The sequence below is a fragment of the Sylvia atricapilla genome, chromosome 10 (genome assembly GCF_009819655.1).
Source record: "Sylvia atricapilla isolate bSylAtr1 chromosome 10, bSylAtr1.pri, whole genome shotgun sequence".
Taxonomy (NCBI): domain Eukaryota; kingdom Metazoa; phylum Chordata; class Aves; order Passeriformes; family Sylviidae; genus Sylvia; species Sylvia atricapilla.
In genome coordinates, this window is record NC_089149.1 from 5787055 (window position 1) to 5808360 (window position 21306).

Below are 21306 nucleotides of genomic sequence, written 5' to 3' on the forward strand. Positions count from 1 at the left end.
CCGATGGGTATTTTTTTCTCTTTCTAGTTCATTCTCTTTTTTTTCCCCCTGTGATTCTGAGAAAGGCCAGCTGCTGCCTCTGCAAGCGTGACCATCCTTTCTCCTGTGCTTTTCCTGCACTCCTTTGCTTTAGGGTGTTGCCTCTGTTTGAGGGAGAGATGTGCAAAGATGAAGAATTTCAAAGGAGGCACCAGCTGTTATGTTTTGCCCCTGCTCATTCAGCTGGCATCTCCAGCAGTAAGTTGATGCTTGTGGCTTCTTCTCCATCAGAATATCCTGCATTATTTTAATGAAGTCTCTCTCCTCCCACGTAGTCTGTTCACAGGCTGAACAGAAATGATTACACAGGCAAGCACTGATCCTGTCTGATCCCCCTGTGCCAGAGGCACTTCCTTTAATGACCTAGAGGCATGTAAGGCTGTTCATTTTGGTTCCTAATTCCTGTCATTAAAAGAGTTGAAGATCCTATTTTTTTGCGTTGTCAGTGCAACCTATAATTAAGCCTTCATGGTGCAACGCACAAGTTGCAAAATTATGTGATTTAGATTTCGCTTTGTTGCATTAAATTATTATGTGAGTCTAGACTGACACTTGGCATATCTGTTTTTAGAAAGAAATTTTTGTTCCCATACCTACACACCCCTAAGCAGTTGATTGAAAATACTGTGTTACAGGTACATAACAGATCTTCTCTTTGTAAAGCATTTCAGATTCCTTATGAAACAACATGTTCAAATATTTTTTTGAACAGTGCTGGTAAAACTCCAGTTTGAATGAGAATGCTTTTATAATCAAATTAATATTGTTTCCAGGCAGCAATCACTGCAAAACATACCAAGTAGATGTTTTAATTTTATAAGCAAATACAAAATGTGGGCAACTATCTGTTGCTGCATTGTGATCAGCTGAGAGAAAGTGAATGAGTTCACTTGGTTAAAGAAAGAAAAAGAAAACTTTTGCACTCTTTGAAACCCAGATGACACTCAGGGATTGCTGTGGGTCTGGCATCACTCTTCTTCACTGTTGATAACTGTTCTGGTGTATATTGGAATCCTGAAATAGGGAGAGAACACCTTTAAAAGTCTAGATCTGGGCCAGAAGACTTTATAAAATATCAGAGCAAAACCAGTAAATAATCCTTCAAAGAGGGTTGTGAATTCCTCTCACACAGAAGGTCTGATAGTTTAACAGCTCATTCAGAATAACTCTGCTTCAGCTTCTTGACAGGCCTCAGTCACACCAGTCAGTCATGTCATTTCATAACATATCATCAGTTCTGGAGTAAAATAAGGGGTTTTTTATTCCTTGTGAGTGGTATTAGGGTTATATATAATGCCTTGAGAGATGAAGATTTAATTTTATTTCTCTGGAAAAAAAGTATATTTGTTTTTTGAGGTTTTATTTTGTGAGTAACCCGAGGCATATTCTCTGTTTCAGGTTAAGACTTTTTGCTTTTCATTCTATAAAATGCTTTCTTCCAGCATTAACACAGCTGCTAGGTGTGACTTACCATTTCTGTATCATTCATTATCTCTACCCCTCTGTCCTGTCTCCTCTCTAAACCTGCAGTCCAGGTATTTTAATGTCTCCTTCCAGGGAAGGCTAAGTCCTGATCTCTAACCTGCTTGCCAGCTGCTCCACTGCTGTTTCTGCCATGTCTTTTTTGAGGTAGGGTGGTGAGCACTGCACACAGTCTTGCAGGTGAGGGAGTACTAATATTTTGTTTATTTTCTTCATGTTTCCCATTGTACTGCCACACCTTTTTTTTTTTTTTTTTTTTAAATTTCAGTTCTGATGTGTAACGAAGAACATTTCCTACTTACTATTTTGTGTTTATTTTTCATAACCCTCTACTGTGAGCATGATTGTCTATATGACCTAGTCCTGGCTGTAAAAATGAACAGTATCAGATCTATAAGGAGAACAATAAGCAAACAAGGAAGGCAAGGGCATGGGGATTAATTTAGGAAGCTGTATACATATATTTGTTTACTAGTTCATTTTTAAGTAGTACTCAAAGTTTTATGTAAAATTGTTGTATGATTGTCTTGCACGTCATCATGCACATTTTTGTTGACAGCTTTGTGTTGCATTAATGACATCACACACTACTATCACAGTTCATTTGTAGGGTTGTTTGGAATTCTTTTAATCTGAGTACCCAGAAAACAAAAAGAGGTGGTTTGTTGTTTTGTTCTGGTTTTTTATTCCTCATTTCAGACAGATACATCATCGTTGGCAGCCAGCACGGCAGCCTGGAGGGTTATGGTGGGCAAGGCTGGGCCAGCAGCACTGCTGTCATCACTGCCCTGCTCCAAGCCCTGATGGCCAAGGTGAAGAGGGGCTGGAGGCCTGACAGGACCCTGCTCTTCTGCTCCTGGGGAGGAACAGCCTGGGGCAACGTGGGCTCCTACGAGTGGGCTGAGGTAAAGCTGCCTGGGGACAGCGCTCACTGCCACCAGGATCCCTTCTGCTGGAAGCCTGGGGACAGTGTGAGATTACCACATGGAAACTGGGGGTCATTCACTGGTCTCTGAGGTCTGACTGTGTTCATTCGTGTGCTAGGCAGCAAATCCAGGGAAAACATCTACCGAGGCTGTTCCTGGGGATAACGAGGTGGCGGGATGTTGCTGTGGCTGTGGAGGCTGCAAATACAGCACCTTTGGGAGCTCATTTCCCTCCCTAATTCAGCTCAGCATTGTGAAAGGGCATTGCTGGGGGTGGACAGAGGGAGGAAAATCTCAAAAAACGACACAGGCACAGGAAGAGCTTAGAGAGCTTTTTCACCTCCTTGAGGGTTTAGTGTTTAATCGCTTTTCATTGATAGGGTTAGTGTGGGGAGAGGTGAATCAAGAGAGAGAGAGGATTAAATATTAAATTAAAAATTAAATATAAACATTGATTAAATAAACCTCGCAGAGGCTCCATGGCTGGTGCTGATTCACTTCTCACAGGTTTGTGCTGAGGAGTTGGATACAATCCAAACCAGACAATTCCTTGGTCTCTTACTTTCAGCAAAATGGGAATCAGCTGGTTGAAATAAAATACCTCAGAAAGTATTGATGATCATACCTGGCTAAAAGAGACTTCAGGTCATAAATTAAAGGAGTTGGTACTCCTTTAGGCAGAGAATTTCATGGCTGCTTTTCCAACCCTAATGGTTCAATGAATTAAAACAGTAGATAAAATAAAGAGTTAATTGCTTTTTACCGTGTGTAAGAAGCAGCCAGCCCTCATTGGAATTTCATACTTCCAACACAATTATTCTTCAGAAACAAGAGGGGGTGAAAAAATCAAATTGAAAAGATCCAGGCTGGAAGCAAAATTTGTTTAGTTCCACTTCAAGTCAGCTTTGCATCAGATGTAATTGTGTTACACCCCTTCTGTTCAATATAAAGAGCCACTTCATGCAAAGAGGAACTCATTACTGAGAAGGCAAAGGGGATCCTTTTAAAAAAGAGATAATAATTGGAACAGTTTGTACATGCTATTTTTATAGTCTAAAAATAATAAAATGAAAACACTGGGAAAGTTATGCAATTCAGATCTGAATTTGGTCTCTAAATATGTGAGTCCATTTAACTGTTGATAATGATTGCTTTTGAAGTTTGTCTTCTGTCAGGCATAAGTTTTAAATGCCATCATGTTGTTTCTCAGTGTGTAACGCTTCCATTTTTGGCCTTACAAGTGTAGTAATTTTTAATTTCTTGCAGACCTGTTTGCATTTTCCTTAGATGATGTGTAAAATGGAATTATAACTTCTGCTACATAGAGAAACAGCACTAAGATATCCTTTGAAGTTCATGAGAGCATATTGTAAGAAGCAGTAGTTAACTAATACTTGAGGAATCACAGAGGATGGAAATGAAGGGTGCAGTTTTCCCCTGGAAGCAGCAAAAAGAACAAGACCAGCCTTAATTATAATGGTGCACAGTAGTAACCATTTTTCTGCTTGTGTTGCAGGATCTCAGGAGCATTCTTCACAGAAATGTTGTGGCCTACGTCAGCCTCCATAACCCAGTCACAGGCAACTCAACTTTACACCCCGTTGCATCCCCTTCTCTTCAGCAGCTGGCAGCAGAGGTTAGAAATAAAATATTTGTTTTCATGTCTGGTTTTTGAGGTTTTGAGGTTATATGGTTAATCTGCTATATATCATTAGACAGCAATAGGTGGTTATTTTTTTGGAGAATTTTAACCTCACCAATACACATGAGCTGATTTTTGTGATTGTTTTGTTTTAAGTCAGCAGGTTAAATTTTATTTTTAAAAAATAATAGATTAAGGGATTGGAAGGGATAACTTGTTTACCCTGTTTGTTAGACAAAGTCTGGCCATACTTGCATGCCCTGCAGCTTTTTTTACCTTTTGGCAGCTTTAAAGTAACATATTTGTTATTCTTCAGCACAGAGCACATTTTTCTCATCCTAATCAGGTCTTTCCAGACTGTTTCTCAATTTGCATTTAAACCTGTATATTTACCAGATGTAACATGACACACAGGAAGAGTGTTGCTCCTGCCATAATAAATACTGTCTAAAGTGAGTATGTCAGGTTCAGTGCTCAGCTGTGCCTGTGCAGCTCATCTGGAGTCAGATATTCCACGGGTGCACTGGAGTAAGGGCACGTAGGCCTTAAACTAATGACCCTGTTGCTGTTCCTGAGGTTTCTGAATTTACTGCAATATTTTACATGAATGGAAAATAGTGCGAGGCACATTCTAAATGACAAAACCAGTTTGAAGTGATGTGCACAAAATGGAGTTCAATTTCACTTTCATAAATTACGCTTTTTAGGGGGTTTTTTTCTGTAAGTTTGCCAAATGAATACTTATTCTGATGTGTCTTTGACTTGCCTCTGAAGCATTTGGTAATAAACACTCCTCAGAGCTGCATCTTGGATTAAATGCAGTTTAAGACTGACCTGGCTTGGCAATTGTTCAACTAAGTTAGTGAAATGATATCAGTAAATTGCTTCTTAGCAATGTCTTAACCATTTTTCCTGTTCAGTGTTTAAGTGGTAATTTGCTCATGGAAAGAATCTGATTTATTCTGTGTAAGTATTATGAAAAATGTGATGCAACATCGTTTCGGAGGAAAAAAAGCTTCCATTTGTGGAGAATTATTTATAATGTTATATGTTATAGTCTCCAGGTATTCTAGATGTGTCAATTCAAATTTTATTATCAGTTTTAGCTGTTGTATTTGCAAGAAATACTCTCTTGAAAAGTTGCTAGCCTTTTGCTAACCTAGTGGTGTTGATAGTTCTATCTCCATTAAAACAAGTATTTGCCATTTAAGGGAGTGAGTTTATTACATTAGGTCCTTGAGCTATTTTTTTTTTCTCATTTTATTTCTTTGACTCCACAACACGATCCATGGCAGTGATCTGAAAACTAAATTGTCTGGAGCTTTGCAGCAGTCTCTTTATTATCTCTTTGTTATTTTATTAAGACTCAATTCTTTCATCCTAATAAATGCCATATTAGTATGAGTGTTACATTCATGCCCTCTGTTTTGAAGAGGAAGCAAACTTCTGCTTTATACTGTGGTGCTAAATAATATTTTATAATTCTTGCAATAGCAGTGGTGTTCTGTTCAGCAGTATGGAAAGAGCCCCTCTCAGCAGCCTTGCCTTTCACCTGTTAATTAGTAAAATGTGACTAGAAAATCCTTTCCTTTTTTTTTTTAAGTCCCAGTAACCACCTTCCACCTCACTTCTGATTCTTTAATTTTGAGAGGGCAGCCCTTCTGCATGTTTATCCCAAAGCCCCATTTAAAAACTAAAGGATAAAATGCCTGTGAGCATTTAATCTGTATGGCTATCTTTTCTGTAGGATATTATTATTTGTAATTAATATAACTGTCAGAGAGTTTATGACATTAAAAAAAGATTTCTAGGAATTATTGCTTCCAAATGCTGGCTAGATTCCTGGATTGGTGTCAAATGTATTGACAGTGATGGAACAGCCCAGCACAGATCCTCCCTTGTTCCCAGGGGTGCTCACAATTTGCCATGTGTCCAGAAGATTTTCTCTGGAAGACTGATCTGCTTGTAAAGAATATTGATATTACTTCCAGTACTTGCCAGGAAGACAATGTAATTACAGATTACCTGTAAGTTGTGACAGTGCAAATGGGGTGAGGTGTGACTTTTTGGAGCTCACCTCATCTTGAAGAAATTGTGAGCCTGTTCACGTGAGATTCTTGCTAGCAGGTGCAGGTTGCAAAGGAGAGCTTAAAAAATCCAATGGGAGAAAAGGATCATTTTAATTTGTGTGAGCGCTGGGTATAGGTTAGAACAAAAAGAGAAGGTGAAACAGGAATTTAGAGTTAATGATATCAGTCCATTTTAAAATTAAAAGATTGATTAGGCTGTCCGGCTTGCTTAGATAAAATTCCATAATTTGTGAATACATGGAAGATCCTGCTCTGTGCCTTTGGATTCAGTGGTAGAACTCATAATTTAATTCCATTTTTCCACAACAAAAGAAGCTGTCATGCATTATTTTTCCTTCTACTGCTAAATAGTGCTGTAGCATTGTTTGGAGGTAAGGGAGACTGAAATCTCACCATTTTCTGTGCTTTGTTCAGTGCTCACTGTAGTGCTAAAGTTGTGTGTGAAAGAGAGGGAGAATGTATTCCTAGGGAAAATTAATACATGCTAGAAAAGCCTACAGAGTGTAAGTGTTAGAATTCTAGGGATAACAATGAGCTTGTCCTGTGAAAGAGAACTCGAGTAATAATCACACCAAGTGCAGAGCACTCTGTGGATGCTGCAAGGAACATAATTTAAAGAGAACTGTGGGGAAACAGCAAACTAAGAGGGGCCAATGCACACAGCAGTGTTTGCTTTCAGTGCTGGTTTTTTGTGGGTTTTTTTTCCCCCTAAAATAAAATTGTGAACAGTTGCTAATCACTGCAGCTTCCACAGTATTTTTTTCCCCCTTAATTTCTGGGAAAAGTAGGGAAGAAGTTTCATCTGAAATGTTGTTTGTATGGATATTCTAAACTCAATAATGAAAAGAAGAATCAGGAAACTTAATAACTTGTCTGCTACGTGAGGTCTGGCAATCAGAGAATAGAATGAGTGCTTGGCTAATTAACAGAGACCATGTTTCTTAAAGAATTTTATTTTATAAAGGGATTATATCTTCATATTAGTTGAAGGTTTCAAAAGGCAGCTACATAAGCAGTCTGGAAATAATAATTTTATATGCCTGTCTGTGGGATTCTGGTTGAAACACCAAATTACTCGAAGAAGCGAATTTAAATATTTGGATTAATTAAGCAAAGAGGAACTCAAACAGTTCTGAGACCTTGACATATTTAATTCAAATCTTTTTTATATAACTAATTAGTGTCCACATTAACAAGAGGGAAGAACTGCCAAGTTATATTTTTGTCTACTGTTATTTTGTACAGAAAATGATGGTTAATTCGCCTGCTCAGTTGGTGAATCACCATTTGTTGGCAGAGTGTCACTGGTAAATTGGGTTTGTTCAAGGCTGGGATTCATTCTCTGTAAATAAGGCCCTTAATGATTTCTCCTAAAATGGACATGTCACAAAGGAAAAAAAAAAGTTATTATGAAACATAAATTCATTGCTGTTGTCTTTTAACTGATTGTGTGACCATCAGGCTCCAGGTCTGCTGTTACTGCTGAGCCCAACAAAACTCACTGCTCCTGTCTCCCAAGGAAAAGAGTGATTTAGAGGTATTGATGAACAAGTTGATCATTAAAAATGACTGTGCCAAGTATTGTTCCATGCTATTTATCAGTATTTGTTTCCACTAATGGAGTGAAAGGTATAAAGCACCTCTGCGTTTAAAGGTGGTGTTATTGACAGAAACCTCTTTTATTCCTTATGAAGTAAAGCCAAAGATAAACTTCTGCATAGGTGTTACTATCATTATTATTTCTTGATTTTTAAAGGAAAAAAATCTTATAATAATGTCAGCATCAATTCTCTTCTTCCAGCTTCTGTGTGTTTCTTAATTTTTTATACTGTCAGCATTAATAGTGGATCTTCTAGTGTCATTTATCAGTAGTTGTAAATAAGAAAAAACATGGTTATTTGAATTGCTTATTCTATAGCTTATAACAGAAGACTATTGCTTCCCCATGAGCTTTCAGCCTTTACTTATTATCACTTTTACTGTTAGATTTGATTTTATATTTGTGTTGGGAACAAAAGAAAATCTCTTGAGAATCAGAAGTTTATGCTGGGGATATTTAATGGTGGATTTTATTTGCAGGAGGGTTTTTTTTGTATCTTCTAACTACTTTTTCCTTTTACTTTGTCCACTGTTACATATTTTTTCATTCTTCTTCCAAACTGAATTATTTTAATACATAAATGCTGATTCAGCCAGTGAGTAATTTAACTTACTCATATATTTTGATGGTATAAAAAATCCTATTGTTGTTAAATGTGGAGAAAAGAGTTTGTTAGCAAGACATAATGTAATAATGAACCAATTTTCCTGCTGTGATCTTATTGGAGATCTGGTACAATTCCCTTGTTCCTGATGACTCAACCTTTCTGCTTCCATGTCCTTCCCTGTATTTATGTAGATTTCCAACAGAGGTATAAATGGTGTATATTTTCAGAAAAGTTTTCTTTTTTTGAAATGTAAATGTCTACTTTGATAGCTGTTGTGAATAAACTGAATAAATCTGAACCTTTTAGTGTAGTGCTGGAGTAGGGAAGTAATTCCCTTTCTGCTGCAAAAATGGGTTTGGTTCAAGGTTTCTACTGTCCAATCTAGTAAATATTGTCTCATATAATGAGCGGTACTGTGAAGGGGAATTTTTTTCCTTTCCAGACACTTTAGCCAGACTACAGTATTAGAAAAATTAACTTCACTTCTGTCTAAATATTCCTTTGTTTAATTTCATCTTGATTATTTCCCTTCAGAACTGACTTTTTAATGATAATAGAAAGATGTTTTCTTAGTGATAGAATACCTTTCATCTAGAGAGTTTAAAATGTAAACTTTTAGTTCTTACAAAAGAAGAGAGATTGAGAGCTCTGGATATTTTCAAGTTTCTACGTAAACAGAAACCATTGAAAAGTTTCTCTTGATGTTTCATTATTATTAACTGTGTTGTTGGATGAAATTTAATTGACTCAATAGATATAGGCTGTACTACACAAACAGCCCATGGGAAAGAAATGCTCATGGAAAAATTAGGTATATTGTCAAATAACCAGAAAGAAAAAAAGCACCTTTAAATCAGAATTGATGAGAAATTAGTGTAAACTGAAATGAGACTTACGTCTGTGTAATGTTCTTTGGTCCACAACAGCTGCAGCTGCGTGTCACAGAAAAAGAATCAAAATGTTATGCAGCACAATTTACACTTTAGTTTGCAGATTCTTGTTGGGTAAGAAAAGCGCCTGGACAGTGAAAATCAGACTATTTGTTATAAATAAAAAGGTTTTCAGTAATGCCATATATATTTAACCTTGACGAAAGTATCACTATGGCCTTTCTGAGCGTGCTGAACCTCACGTCCTCCAGAGAAGGTTTCAGGAGCTCTTTGACACACTTCTACTCCCTCTGTCTCAGTGTGCCTTGGAGCTGGGATTGATGCTCCTTGGACAAGCATGAAGATGTGTGTTTTTAAATTAGGTACCTCTCTCTTATGGTGTAAAATTGTCAGCTGTTTCATAGAGTGCTGAGCAGATCACAGGAGGCAGAGGAGTGGGAAGAACTGAAGATTTGTAGGAAGCTAGGAAGGTGTGGCGTTGTGGGGGGAAATTTTGGTTTGGAAGGGGGTTTTTTTGTTGTTGTTTGGGGTTTTTTAGGTTTAGTTTGGGTGTTTTTTTCCAGGAAGAGTAGAAGTACCTCTGTAGAATGGTAAGCCAGTAACTGAGGTGGAAATGTTGACCTGAGCCCTAGTGGGTGCAGGAAGAGTCTGGAATTCCTGCTCATGCTGGGAGATTTTCAAGTTGGAAGTTCTCCTTCAGCATGGACTCTGGTCATGCTTGGAGGACCCTTACATGTCCTCTAGGGTTCAGGTTTAAAAGTCAACTCAAAATTATGCTGATTGGCATATTTTTGTTACATAAATTTGTCCCTCCTTTAATTTCAGTGCTGTCGCAGTAACAGTTCTTACCTATGAAAATAAAAGCTTGATTGCTTTGAGGCTGTTAATTGAACTTCTGTGTCTCTTGTTTAGGCATACCTATATAAAAAATACTCGGATTTGGGAAGGAAAAAGAAAAGAAATCCCCAGACAGCTCACCTGGTTAATGTCAGTCATCAAAAGGAAAAAAAAATCTTAAAAGTTTGTTAGGCATATTTATTGGCAAGAAGTTAGAATTCCTTTGATGAATTCTTTGAAACCAGGTGTGAGGAAAATCATTCCAAATCCATTTAAAACTGTGACAGTTTGAATAATCAGAAGCATAAACTTGAGCTCTTCTCAGGTTTGACTGGTTTGTTCAATCTTCATCTGTTTACCACGAGCAGATTCTGCTGATGGTGTCTTGTCTAGTGTAAAAAAAACCTGTCCAGAGCTGGAAGGGAGATTCTTGAGACACCAAAAGAGGGAATGTGAAATTTCAAAAGCAATTTCAAGCCAATTGAATATGTGAGGAAAAAATACCTGTATTTTCCAAATTATTCCTGAGGTTTTAAGTAGTAGTGTAGTTGAGATGCATTTTTATTTATTGAGTCAAAGAGCCACAATTCCCACAGTATTCCTCCTGTCTTGAAGTGCACACAGAATGGAGATTCACTGAATAGAACAGAGAAAATTTTACAGCAGATAATCTCAGATGTCAGGAGAAGCCAAAATTCAAGAAATAGTTTTCTTGGAGGTTCTGCAAAAAGCTTTTTTTCAGCAGCTAAAGGTCACACAGCTCCAACCTTTGTCTCCTGACAGAGCATTGAAAGGGATTTCAAAACCTGCTTTGTTGCCTTCTATTTTAACACTTGAAATGCTTTAAGTTTTCTGTCAAAAGGAGGTTTAGGAGAGCTGCAAACTTCTCTGCTTTGTAACACATCATCCTTGTCTTGATTAGATAATTATTGTACAATTACTTAAAAAAAGCTCAATGTACTACCTTCAACGGGTAATTCAGCACTAGAAGGAAGACTTCTAAAAATGGACACAAAAAAAATCAATTTGGGATCTAGCTTCCTCTCAGTTTTAACATGTTCATTTTTTAAATTTTAACCTAAGAATGATCGTCTTTAGTTTTAGTTGTATATGTTTTCAAAAAGCTGCACATCCAGTTCTAATTTATTGCTGTTGGGTTTTTTTCCCATGGGCTTTTGAGCACTGCTAGGAAACTTGTGTTCTGTGTCTGAACGGAAAAGGAGAACAATATTTAATATTAAGATAAATAAACAGCTCATGGGTTTGTGAGAATATAGATGTAGGTGATCTTCCTGATTTTTCATACATTACCAGTGTCTGTGACAGGCAAGGAAGAGATTTCAGTTTCTGCAGTTCTGGCTAAGTAAAAGTTTCAAACTTACCTACTAATTCTGCAATTTGAAATCCACAAATGTGTCCAAATATTTGTGGAAAAGTTACCCCTAGTTTATTCACATTTTCTACTACTGCTAATTATTTAATAAATACCTGAAATGTCAGTAATACTCAAAAGCTTTTATTGAGTTACATTTTAGTGTAAGTTTGTCTCAAGAAATGGACAAGTGACCAGTATATTTTTAAAATCTTGTAAATTTAACAAATTCCCATGTCATGCTTTTATTAAAAAAAGAAATGGAAATTCAGTAGAAATGTTGGAATTTAGGCTACTAGACAACATTTAAAAAATTAAAACAGAAACACTTGAGCTTGTTTTTTCATTTCAAGTTGGAATGACGATGAAGGGAATGATCATTATAACTCTGAAAAATGAATCTGTAGTCTAGCAAGTAATAATTTATGAACGAAAGAGAATATAATGTTATATGGTATAGGCTGACTTGGTAGGTAGAGTACATCAACTCTGTAGCTGTATGATTTTTAAATTTCTGTCTTTCATGCTAATTACAAAACATATTTGCTTTTAAATCTATTTTTAAAAACAAAACTTCTCTTGTGTGCTGTATTTTATTTCTTGCATTTTGTGTGTTGCGTTTGGCCTGCTTATCAAGCTTTGTGTAATGATTAGATTTTTATTTTGAAACAATTAGCAGTAGATATTTGCAGCTGTCAGTCAAAATATTTAATTAACTCCAAACGCCACAAAAGTATCATAAATCTTATTTACAGAATAGATTCAAGTAGGCTTCTAAAACAGTTGCCTGTGCAGCTAAAATGGAACTGAATGCTCAGAATCAAGGGTGCTTTGGAACCAATTATTTTGGATGGTGTTATATTATATTATATTATATTATATTATATCATATTATATCATATTATATCATATTATATCATATTATATCATATTATATTATATTATATTTCTTTGGAGCGCTGGAAAATTGGAGCAGATGGCAAAAAAAATCACATAAAATCTTTTTTCCCTGTAAATTAATGGATCATTGTTATAAATGAAAAAATGGGCAGTTTGCTTGGTTTGGGTTTTTGATTGTTTTTTTGGGTTTGGTGGGGTTTTTTTTTAATAAAGGAATTGAGAATTTTATTTCACAGATAGGAAATATAGGAGATGTGATGAGGTAGAACATGCATCCAAATGTGTATTTGGAATGTGTAAAGCATCTTTGATGACAGAAAAACCAAACTTACAAGGGCTTCAAGCAATCATTTGATCCAGCTCCTTGTTCTACTGCAAAAATAAGTTTCTCTGATGTGTTTCAGCTTCCAGTCTACAAGATTATAGAACTTACTCAGATGATCTGTGCTTGACTTCTATCATGGTGCTTCTAGCACAATAATTTGGAATTATTTTTCTCATTTATTGAAGCCACCACAGTTAAAGAGCAATGTTTGTTTTCCCGTTTTTTCCATGAGTGATCTTTATTCTCCCTGCAGTCACCTTTTTACCATTTGAACAAAAGCTGTCGTTACACACAGAACAAAATTGCACACTTTGTGCACTGAATATCAGCTTCAGAGAACTGATACATCTTCCTCAAAGTTAATGTGAGATTTGGTGTTTTGAATTAACTGATGTGTCTCAGACAAGCCAAGGGAAGTGGATTTTGGATTAGTTTTTACCATTTGACTGACGTTTTTCAGATTAACTAATAGGAAATCACAAAAATGGGAGAAGACAATATTGGTAATTCTCTCTGTCTTGCTACGTAAATATTAAATTTTTAAATATGCACAAAATCTATAATTGGAAGTTAATAAGGAGCTATGGCATCCTGTCAGGGAAGTGAAGAAAAATCTTGAATTAATTGTGCTGTAAAATTTTGAGATGCCATAAGGCAACAGAGCCCAGGTACCCAAAGTGATATCCAGGGTATCTGAGCCAAAATTACCTCTGGGCTCTGAAATGTGTGAAATGTGCTTGGCCAAGAGTGTTCCAGAAGGGAAAAGAGAGATAACGTTGAATCAGCTCTACAAAGGAGAATTGCAATGACCTCTGTAACTGTAGATTGATTAATATTGATAATAACTCCAGATAAAATGAAGTGATAATTGATTTAAACGGGATTTAGATGGAGGGTAATTAAGGCCAGTCAGATTTTTTTTTTTTTCACAGATCACATTGCTGTGTCATAAAAATAATTTTTAATGTTTTGAAGGAATTTCATGTTTATTTTGTAAAGATAGCAGCACATACTTTTATGTAACATCTTAATGGTACTCTGGAAATCCGTATAAAAACAGTGGTTTAGGATAGTTATTAATCATGGATTTCCAGTTTGCACAAACTGACTGATAAATTTCCAGAGGTGTTACATGTCCATGGAGTACCAGCTTGGAATGGAGCTTTTTCTACCAACATTTTTCAGACAGAAGCACTAAATTCAGTGCTAGTCAACACCTTCATTATTTATTGGATAGAAAATTGCCACTCACATGAAAACAACTGATCTCAGTATAAGAATATTCTCTTTTTTTAAAAAAAAGAGAAGGATAATGTTTAATTTGGCTTCAGACCCACAACTCTCAGTTGTGGCAGAAAGGATGTTACTAAACACATCTGAGTCCTTACATGTGATTTCTCATATAAATACCAGCCATGCACAATGAAACAACCAGGGCAATGAAAATCATGTTCTGGAGCTTCCAGGCTGTTTATAATTTGAAAATACGTGTCTGTGTGCGTGTGTTTGTGCAAATGCACACTTGATTTTGTATCCGTGAATAAAGCTCCTGAGCTTAGGAGAACTATTAACTATTCCCAGCCATACAATTATTTGCATACACAATTGTAGTAGTGAGGCCAGAGATACAAACTGTGGCAGGTGGAGTGCACAGAGGAAGATTTAATATTGAAGAAAAAATGAGCTCATGTTTATGGGATTCAATAGCTTTAGTCCATTAAAATATATTGGGTTGTGAAGTAAATTTTTTCCACACTGCTGACTGGAATCCACACCTTTGAAAATTCATGTAGATGCTGTATTATTTAGTATTCTCAGAAATATATATATAAATATATATATATATGTGGCATTCATTAGTCTTCCTTACCAGAGTAAATAGCTTTAGAATGCACTTTACTGGATTTGTCAATTTGTTTTCTCAATTTGTGCAGTGCAAACATTTCTCCCTTACAGACTGTGTGTGTATTGTTTCAGAAAGTTCAATTTTATTGCCTCAAAATTAACTTTTAAAGATCAGAATTTGGAGGATGAAACCTGAATGTAATTATAGATATTTTTCTTAGATTATATTGTGCAGTAATTAGAAGGTATCAGTTGTCTGTATTGTAGAACTCTGCTAATCAGTTCTGAAATAAAATACATTATCCTTCCTGTGATTTGCTTGCTAACTGTGAAAAAGCAATGACATATCCCTGAAACCTTATAATTAAAACTCCTCATTTTCTTAACAAAGTTTAAACGGTTTTTTAAAAATTCTCTGGTACTTGACAGTACATAGAAATTAAAATATCCCTGTTCAATGCTATACTTAGGTTTTGGAACAATCTCAGATAATAATATTAATTTTCAGAGCACAAAGACACATCATTTAGATGTATGATGACTTTTGGGTAATAGCTGCCTACTGTGTGTTTCATTGAAAATTTTTTAAAAGTTCCTTGGACTTTTAACCAGATCCTGGTTAAAAACATATTTTTTTCAAGTAGCTGAAGTTCTTCTCCCAAGCCGTAATATTTCATAGCTCTTGAAACCAAGGTCAAGTGAACTTCTGTGGAAACCAGAAAGAAAAAGTCATTTGACCATATGGCTTTCCCTTCTCTAGGTTTTTCTCTTCTCCTTTCCTCCCTGCTGTTGTTTTCCTGTACAGAGACAATACCAAGGATGCTTTCTTGTGGTTTAAGTAGATAAAAGTTGGAAGAATCCAGTCAGGAAAAGAGTATTATGGTACCCCACTGCTGTAAAAATAAAATCATTTGGCATCTTATGGATGATTTAATTTGTCTTGCAGTGGAGCCTGGAGACGTGCATTTGTGGTGCTGACACACTTTAATAAATCTGCTTTGTGATTATCTTCCTGAGAAATTCAATTTCTATAGATACTTGATATCTTAAGTGCAAATGCTGTTATTATACCGTTTGCTCAATTCCCATTGAAGTCCAGAAGAGGGTTTTTATATGAAAAATATGATGGTGGTTTATTGACCTTCGTGGTCTGTATGGAGTGGTGGGAGTCACTTTCCATTTCAAAGATTGAAAACCAGGTTTTGTGTGTGGCTTGAAGGGGGTGATTTGTTCATGCATAGTTGCTATTGAGAAGTTTCACGGTCAGAGGCAGGTTTCAGGGCAAGGTAAAGCTTTGTCTGCAGTAAATTCCTTTGGCCTCGTTCCAGGCTGGTGCCATGAGGGAATATTTGCCATAGTGTTCCAGTGTGTCAGGAGAGTTTTTCCAAATAATTACTGATTTTTGGTGTTCTGTGCCATAAAATTTTCTTCCTTTGTACCTATTGCGACTGAAATTCAGTCTTTGATTACAGTAATGAAGTCAGAGATTTTGATGGCAAATTTCTCCCCCAGTTTAAAAATCCCGACTGTTGCACTGGCTATACCACGGTTGTTTATATCTGTGTCCCCTCTTACCTGGGTATTGTGGTGTTGGGGTCTGTTCTGCCTCTGTGTGCATTGTTAGAGGTGTGCAGGATGATCCCATAGGATTCTTAGAGCCCTTAAAAGAGCTGCTGGAGTGTTGGATATTGGGAATGGGTGGGGAGGAGGAGGCAATATGAGGCGTGTAATATGTTCACTTGTAGGACAAGGATCAATGATTTTCCTGTATTTTTTCCTAGTGATTTTCCTAGTGAAACTCATGAGGGCTGTCTGCTGAGCTGATGTGCACGTTGGCAAGGGGTGGTGCTGGGGAAGGAGTGCTGGCAAACATTTCTGGCAGAAGTGCCACACATCCTGAGTTCTGTGTAGCTCAGAAAGTGTGACACAGGAATGCTGATAGCCGGGGAAATGTAAATTAGATACAAACTGTAGTCAATTAGAGTAGTTACAAACTGTGGTACCCATGTTACACCCAACTGTGGGCCTAGTTTCTGACATTGGGTGCTGCCATACAAGCACAGATTTTGCTCTGTGTGAGGTGTGGTTTGAGTTTGTTTTGTTTTCCAGGAGAAGGCTGGAGTTCTGGGGCAGTTTGAGCCATTTGGTTCCCTAAATGAGAGCCATGGCTCCTGCTGGTGTGTGCTGTGCATGCTGAGGGGGGTGGTGTTGGTCATTAAAAACCCCATAAATTCACTTTGCTGGTTTGCTTTACCAGGTGAGCCTTAATTCACTTTTACTGGAAAGTATCTCATGGAAGTTTCCCTCCCAATTTTTCTCTTTGTGCTGAGGTGTTGGAGACCAATGAGCAAAATGATGCTGCATATTCACCTGACATCCAACCTCCCCATGAGTGACCTGTTTGGGATACTTAGGAGATCCTGAAATATAACTTTTATATATTTAGAGTGGAGTGGAGTGGAATGGAGTGGAATGGAGTGGAGTGGAGCGGAATGGAATGGAATGGAATGGAATGGAATGGAATGGAATGGAATGGAATGGAATGGAATAGAATAGAATAGAATAGAATAGAATAGAATAGAATAGAATAGAATAGAATAGAATAGAATAGAATAGAATAGAATAGAATAGAATAGAATAGAATAATTCCCTTCAAAGAATGGAGGGAGTGTACATATCTGTCCCCTTCAGAGTGATAAGTAACATCATCTTTTTTTTCTCCTGTGGGGTGTGGAGAGACAAGGCTGTAATCTCACTGGCATGGGTTATTTAATATCCATTTGGAGGGTTTGAATGATGAGTCCCAAAAATGAGAAGCACAGCAGAACCTGATCATCACAAAGTTAGACTACACCAAAGTGGGTTCACACAGTATTTCTGTTTCCCCGTTTTGCAGAATGAGAATGCCTTCAGGCATTTAAAATGGTTTACAAGCCACGGCTTGGAGTACAAAATATCAGCCTTATGAAAATGAGGCCTTGTTGTCAAATACTTTTACCCACTTAAGCAGTGCTTTTATATTAGCAACAAACAATGGCACAAAACATTTGGGGAAGTCCTGCAGTTCTTATCAAGACCCAGATTATTAGTGTTTTATACTAGACCCAAGTAATTTGCATTTTATTAAACCTGGGTTTCACAGTTTCTCAGTATATATGTGACAAGTAACACTGACCAGTGTTCCTGCCACTGAATAACAGCAAGAAAAAGCTTGAGCACTTAAAGTCCAGGAGAGTTCTACTTTTTACTTTATCAAAAACCAGATTGACTGCATTCTTTAATTACAAGTTCAGCCATTGCATGCTCAAAAGTCATTAATATTCTAAACTAGATCAAAAAGCATTATCTCTAAAGGAAAAAAAAGCATCCACAATTTTGAGTGTTGGGTATGGAGACAGGTTCCCTCTTAAAATAATATTTTCTGGGTAATAAGAGTACAATTTTAAGCAGTTTCCTGAAATTTACCCTCCATAAGTGTAACTCACTGAATAGTAAGGGTGAGCCTGTGCTCATGGAAATTCAGTCTTTAAAGTCACTTTACCCAAAGTGTTGAAGAGTTTGCCTTTTCCTGCGCTGATGAAAAAATATGGAAGAAGTTCTAATGCAATATTTTCTGGGGCGAGTGCAGACTTTGGAAAAACACAGCTACCAAAGGTGTGTGCAACAGTTTCCCTATATATATATATATATTTTTTTTTAATTTTTATTACTCTATGTTTTTAAGGTACTGAGATACCTGGAACTGCTGCTGGCATTCCCATTGCAGTCTTGGCACTTACATAATTCATGCTATGGAATTTTAGCTTTAAATATTTGATTGCTCTGAAATTCACTTATCAAATGGGAACATACTTGCTTGATTTTTACCTTCCTTAAAAAAAGCCATTAAAATTCCTAGCAGTTTGTACTGAATGTTGGCTACAGGTACATCTGACTCAATGAGGCATGGGACTTCAATTTTGTTATAGGAAGGATAAATGTAATTCTGAGTCATGTAACAGGCATCAGGAATCAGAGAAAGACTGTCAGTAGATAAAGTTAAATGTAGAAAAAGTGCAGGATAGAAAATTAAATTTGCACTATATAATTTTTTACTACCCTGCCTTTGTGTTTTCAACCAGTTTGATGTAAATTTTGCATCTAAAATGTGATTTAGTCCTGTGAGGTGGCATTTATTATAAGGACTTTATGCTGATGGTCATGTTTTTTTTTAAAAAATAAGACAAATATTTAAAAGTATGCAAATACTGCTTAACTGAATCCAAAGCCTTGAACAAGAATTACAGGATTAAGTTTGTCTCATGCTTTCTAGCTGTAAACAAAATAAAAAATAACTCCAGTTTGCAAAGTAGTACCACTTATAACAATGTATTTAAATATTTTGTTCCAACATAGCTATTTTTCCATGCTTTGTTTTATAACCACTGGTATTGTAATTTCCCATTTTTTTAAGAAGTCGCCATTAAAATGCAGAAATTCCTTTGAAAGGTAGAATTGTAGTTTTGTTTTTGGCACCTTGTGTTGCTTAGGTAAACTGTCTTTTCCTAGGTTCAGTAGAAATCTAAATACAATATCAAAGCTGAGACTTGGCTAGTCTTGGTTTACCCTGACCTTTTGAAAGTATTTTGTTTGTCACCATTTTCTGTTTCTTCTTCCCCTCTGGGTGAAAAAGGCCTTCTCTGTCATGCAGAACACCTGCAGGCTTTCTGAAAGAACAATTAATTTAAGGCCATGAGGTTTATCTAAAAGGCAGGTTTCATTCTTGTGAAAATGCAGTTCTACCTTCCTGCATAGCCTAGAAAACTGTTTACTCTTGGGATTTCCAGTGTGCTGCTTTTGTGTGTGAAAACACAGAATTCTTTGATTTGTGGGGAAATTGGAAGTGTCTGATGGTGATCCCTGGGGTTGTAGGGATCTGTCTGGGAATCTCCTGCACTGCCCATGAGCATCAGAGGGGTTCAGATGGTGCTGGATTCCTTGTCCCTGATGACTTTCCATAAACACAGTTCTTGAGGGATTTGTTTTTCCCTGCTGACAAGTTCCTCTCCATGGAATATGTGTGTGTGTGTGTGCAAGGAGCAGCTCTCACATCACTGTGCTGGTCCTGAAGAACCCAAAATAGGGGCAGTTTCTGAGACTAAAATTTCTTTTTTCTGTGACTGATTCTATAGTGCTACAGAATTTCACCAGAGTCTTCATGTTGCCCTTAAAGGTCATTAAACAGTGTTAAGAGTTTGGATAATTTCAGTAAGGCTTCATAGATGTTTAAATGAAAATATGTATAAGCGAGGAGGAAAAACTGCAAAGAAACTAAGGAACCAACATTTTATTCATTTTTAATTAATTACTTCAGTCTTAGTATAATATTAATTAAATGCAGCAAGTTAGTCAATCTACCTCATAAGATTTCTTGGTGCAGCTTTAATCAGCTAATCAAATGATTGCATTGTATAAATAGGCAAATACATCACATCAGTGGTGTGTAACATTCAGGCTATTTAAACCACAACTACTCTCCCTCTATAGCATATTAATTATCACCAGCATATTTAGATTTTCTTTTCTTACACAGAGGAAAAGTGAGTGAATATAGTGTGGAATTGTTTTTATGCACATACTCGAATCACGTCAGTTTAATAAGGCTCAAAATCGGGGAAATGCTGTGCCTTTTTATGTAGTTGTTTTGCTCTGTGATATTGGGCAATACAGAAATAAAATGTTAGGTATCTTGTTTGCCTTTTGCTGGTTTGAAAAGCACTCTGAGGTCTATAGGGCAAAATGCCATATTAAATCTCCCTAATGATTTCATGAAGAGCTGAATTGCTCTAATAGCAATCTGTATAATCAATCAAAAAGGAGCAGAACAGGATGTTGATAGCCATACCTGATAGTCATCTGGGAGAAAACACAGAGGTATGCTTGCCATAGAACTAATGCAATTCCTGGGAACTCCATGGGGTTTTTTTAAATAGCATTTGGCAGCCATCTATTAACATTTTTTTTTAAGAACCAACAAGCCTTCTGCCTCTAATGATCTGTTTGCCAGAGTGTAGCAGGTGTTTACAGATGAGAGACACAGACCTGTAAGTTCTTTGCTGTGCAGCTTCTCTGGCCTTTGCTACCTGTTGCTGTTTATTTACATATTTACAGTAATAAAGAGGCTGATCTCTTGCTTTCTGCATTTTTTACAAGGTCTGTGATGAATTAAATAAGTTCAGTAGCTCTTTCTTTAGACAATTTCACTTCATCTAGATGGTCTCTTATACCTCAGGTCCCAAACTGCAGCAGTCCCTGACACAGGTGGTGATTCAGCTCAGAAATAAAGATTGATTATTCATGAAGAATAATCTTCCTTGTTGTAGTTCTGAAGCTGGGATCACTGACATGATTTAACAGTAACTGTTCATTTTTTACTTGCCCTGTTGAAAGCTCCTTAGATATTTTAATCCATTTTCAAATGGCGGTAATTTTTTAAGTTAAGCTGGAGTCAAGCAAAGAGAAGTAGTAACCAGAACTAACTAATGAGATCTGCAATGGAGTCCCACTTGATTATACTTCTGATGTGTGAGGGCTTTTTTAGGACATTAACTCAAATTAAACATATATGTGGCCATATGGTACTCTTAATTTTCTCAAATTTGTGACATAAACCTATAAGATGGTGCTAAAGCCCGAAATGAGCTCCAGAGAAGTGAAATTCTTTCATTATGAGAAGAGTGTGACAGGAAGCACTCCTTGGGGCTTGGTTTGC

The 21306-nt window shown here is 36.7% G+C and overlaps 1 protein-coding gene across 1 annotated transcript in view; it reads left to right on the forward strand.

Annotated features, from left to right (window-relative positions):
• The window catches only part of NAALADL2 (N-acetylated alpha-linked acidic dipeptidase like 2), a 227352-nt gene that overhangs the window by 133285 nt on the left and 72761 nt on the right, over window positions 1-21306 (forward strand). Inside the window, exons 8-9 of the mRNA XM_066326482.1 lie at window positions 2221-2426; window positions 3964-4083. Of these exons, the coding sequence (XP_066182579.1) occupies window positions 2221-2426; window positions 3964-4083 (326 nt within the window). The remainder of the gene's footprint in view (window positions 1-2220; window positions 2427-3963; window positions 4084-21306) is intronic.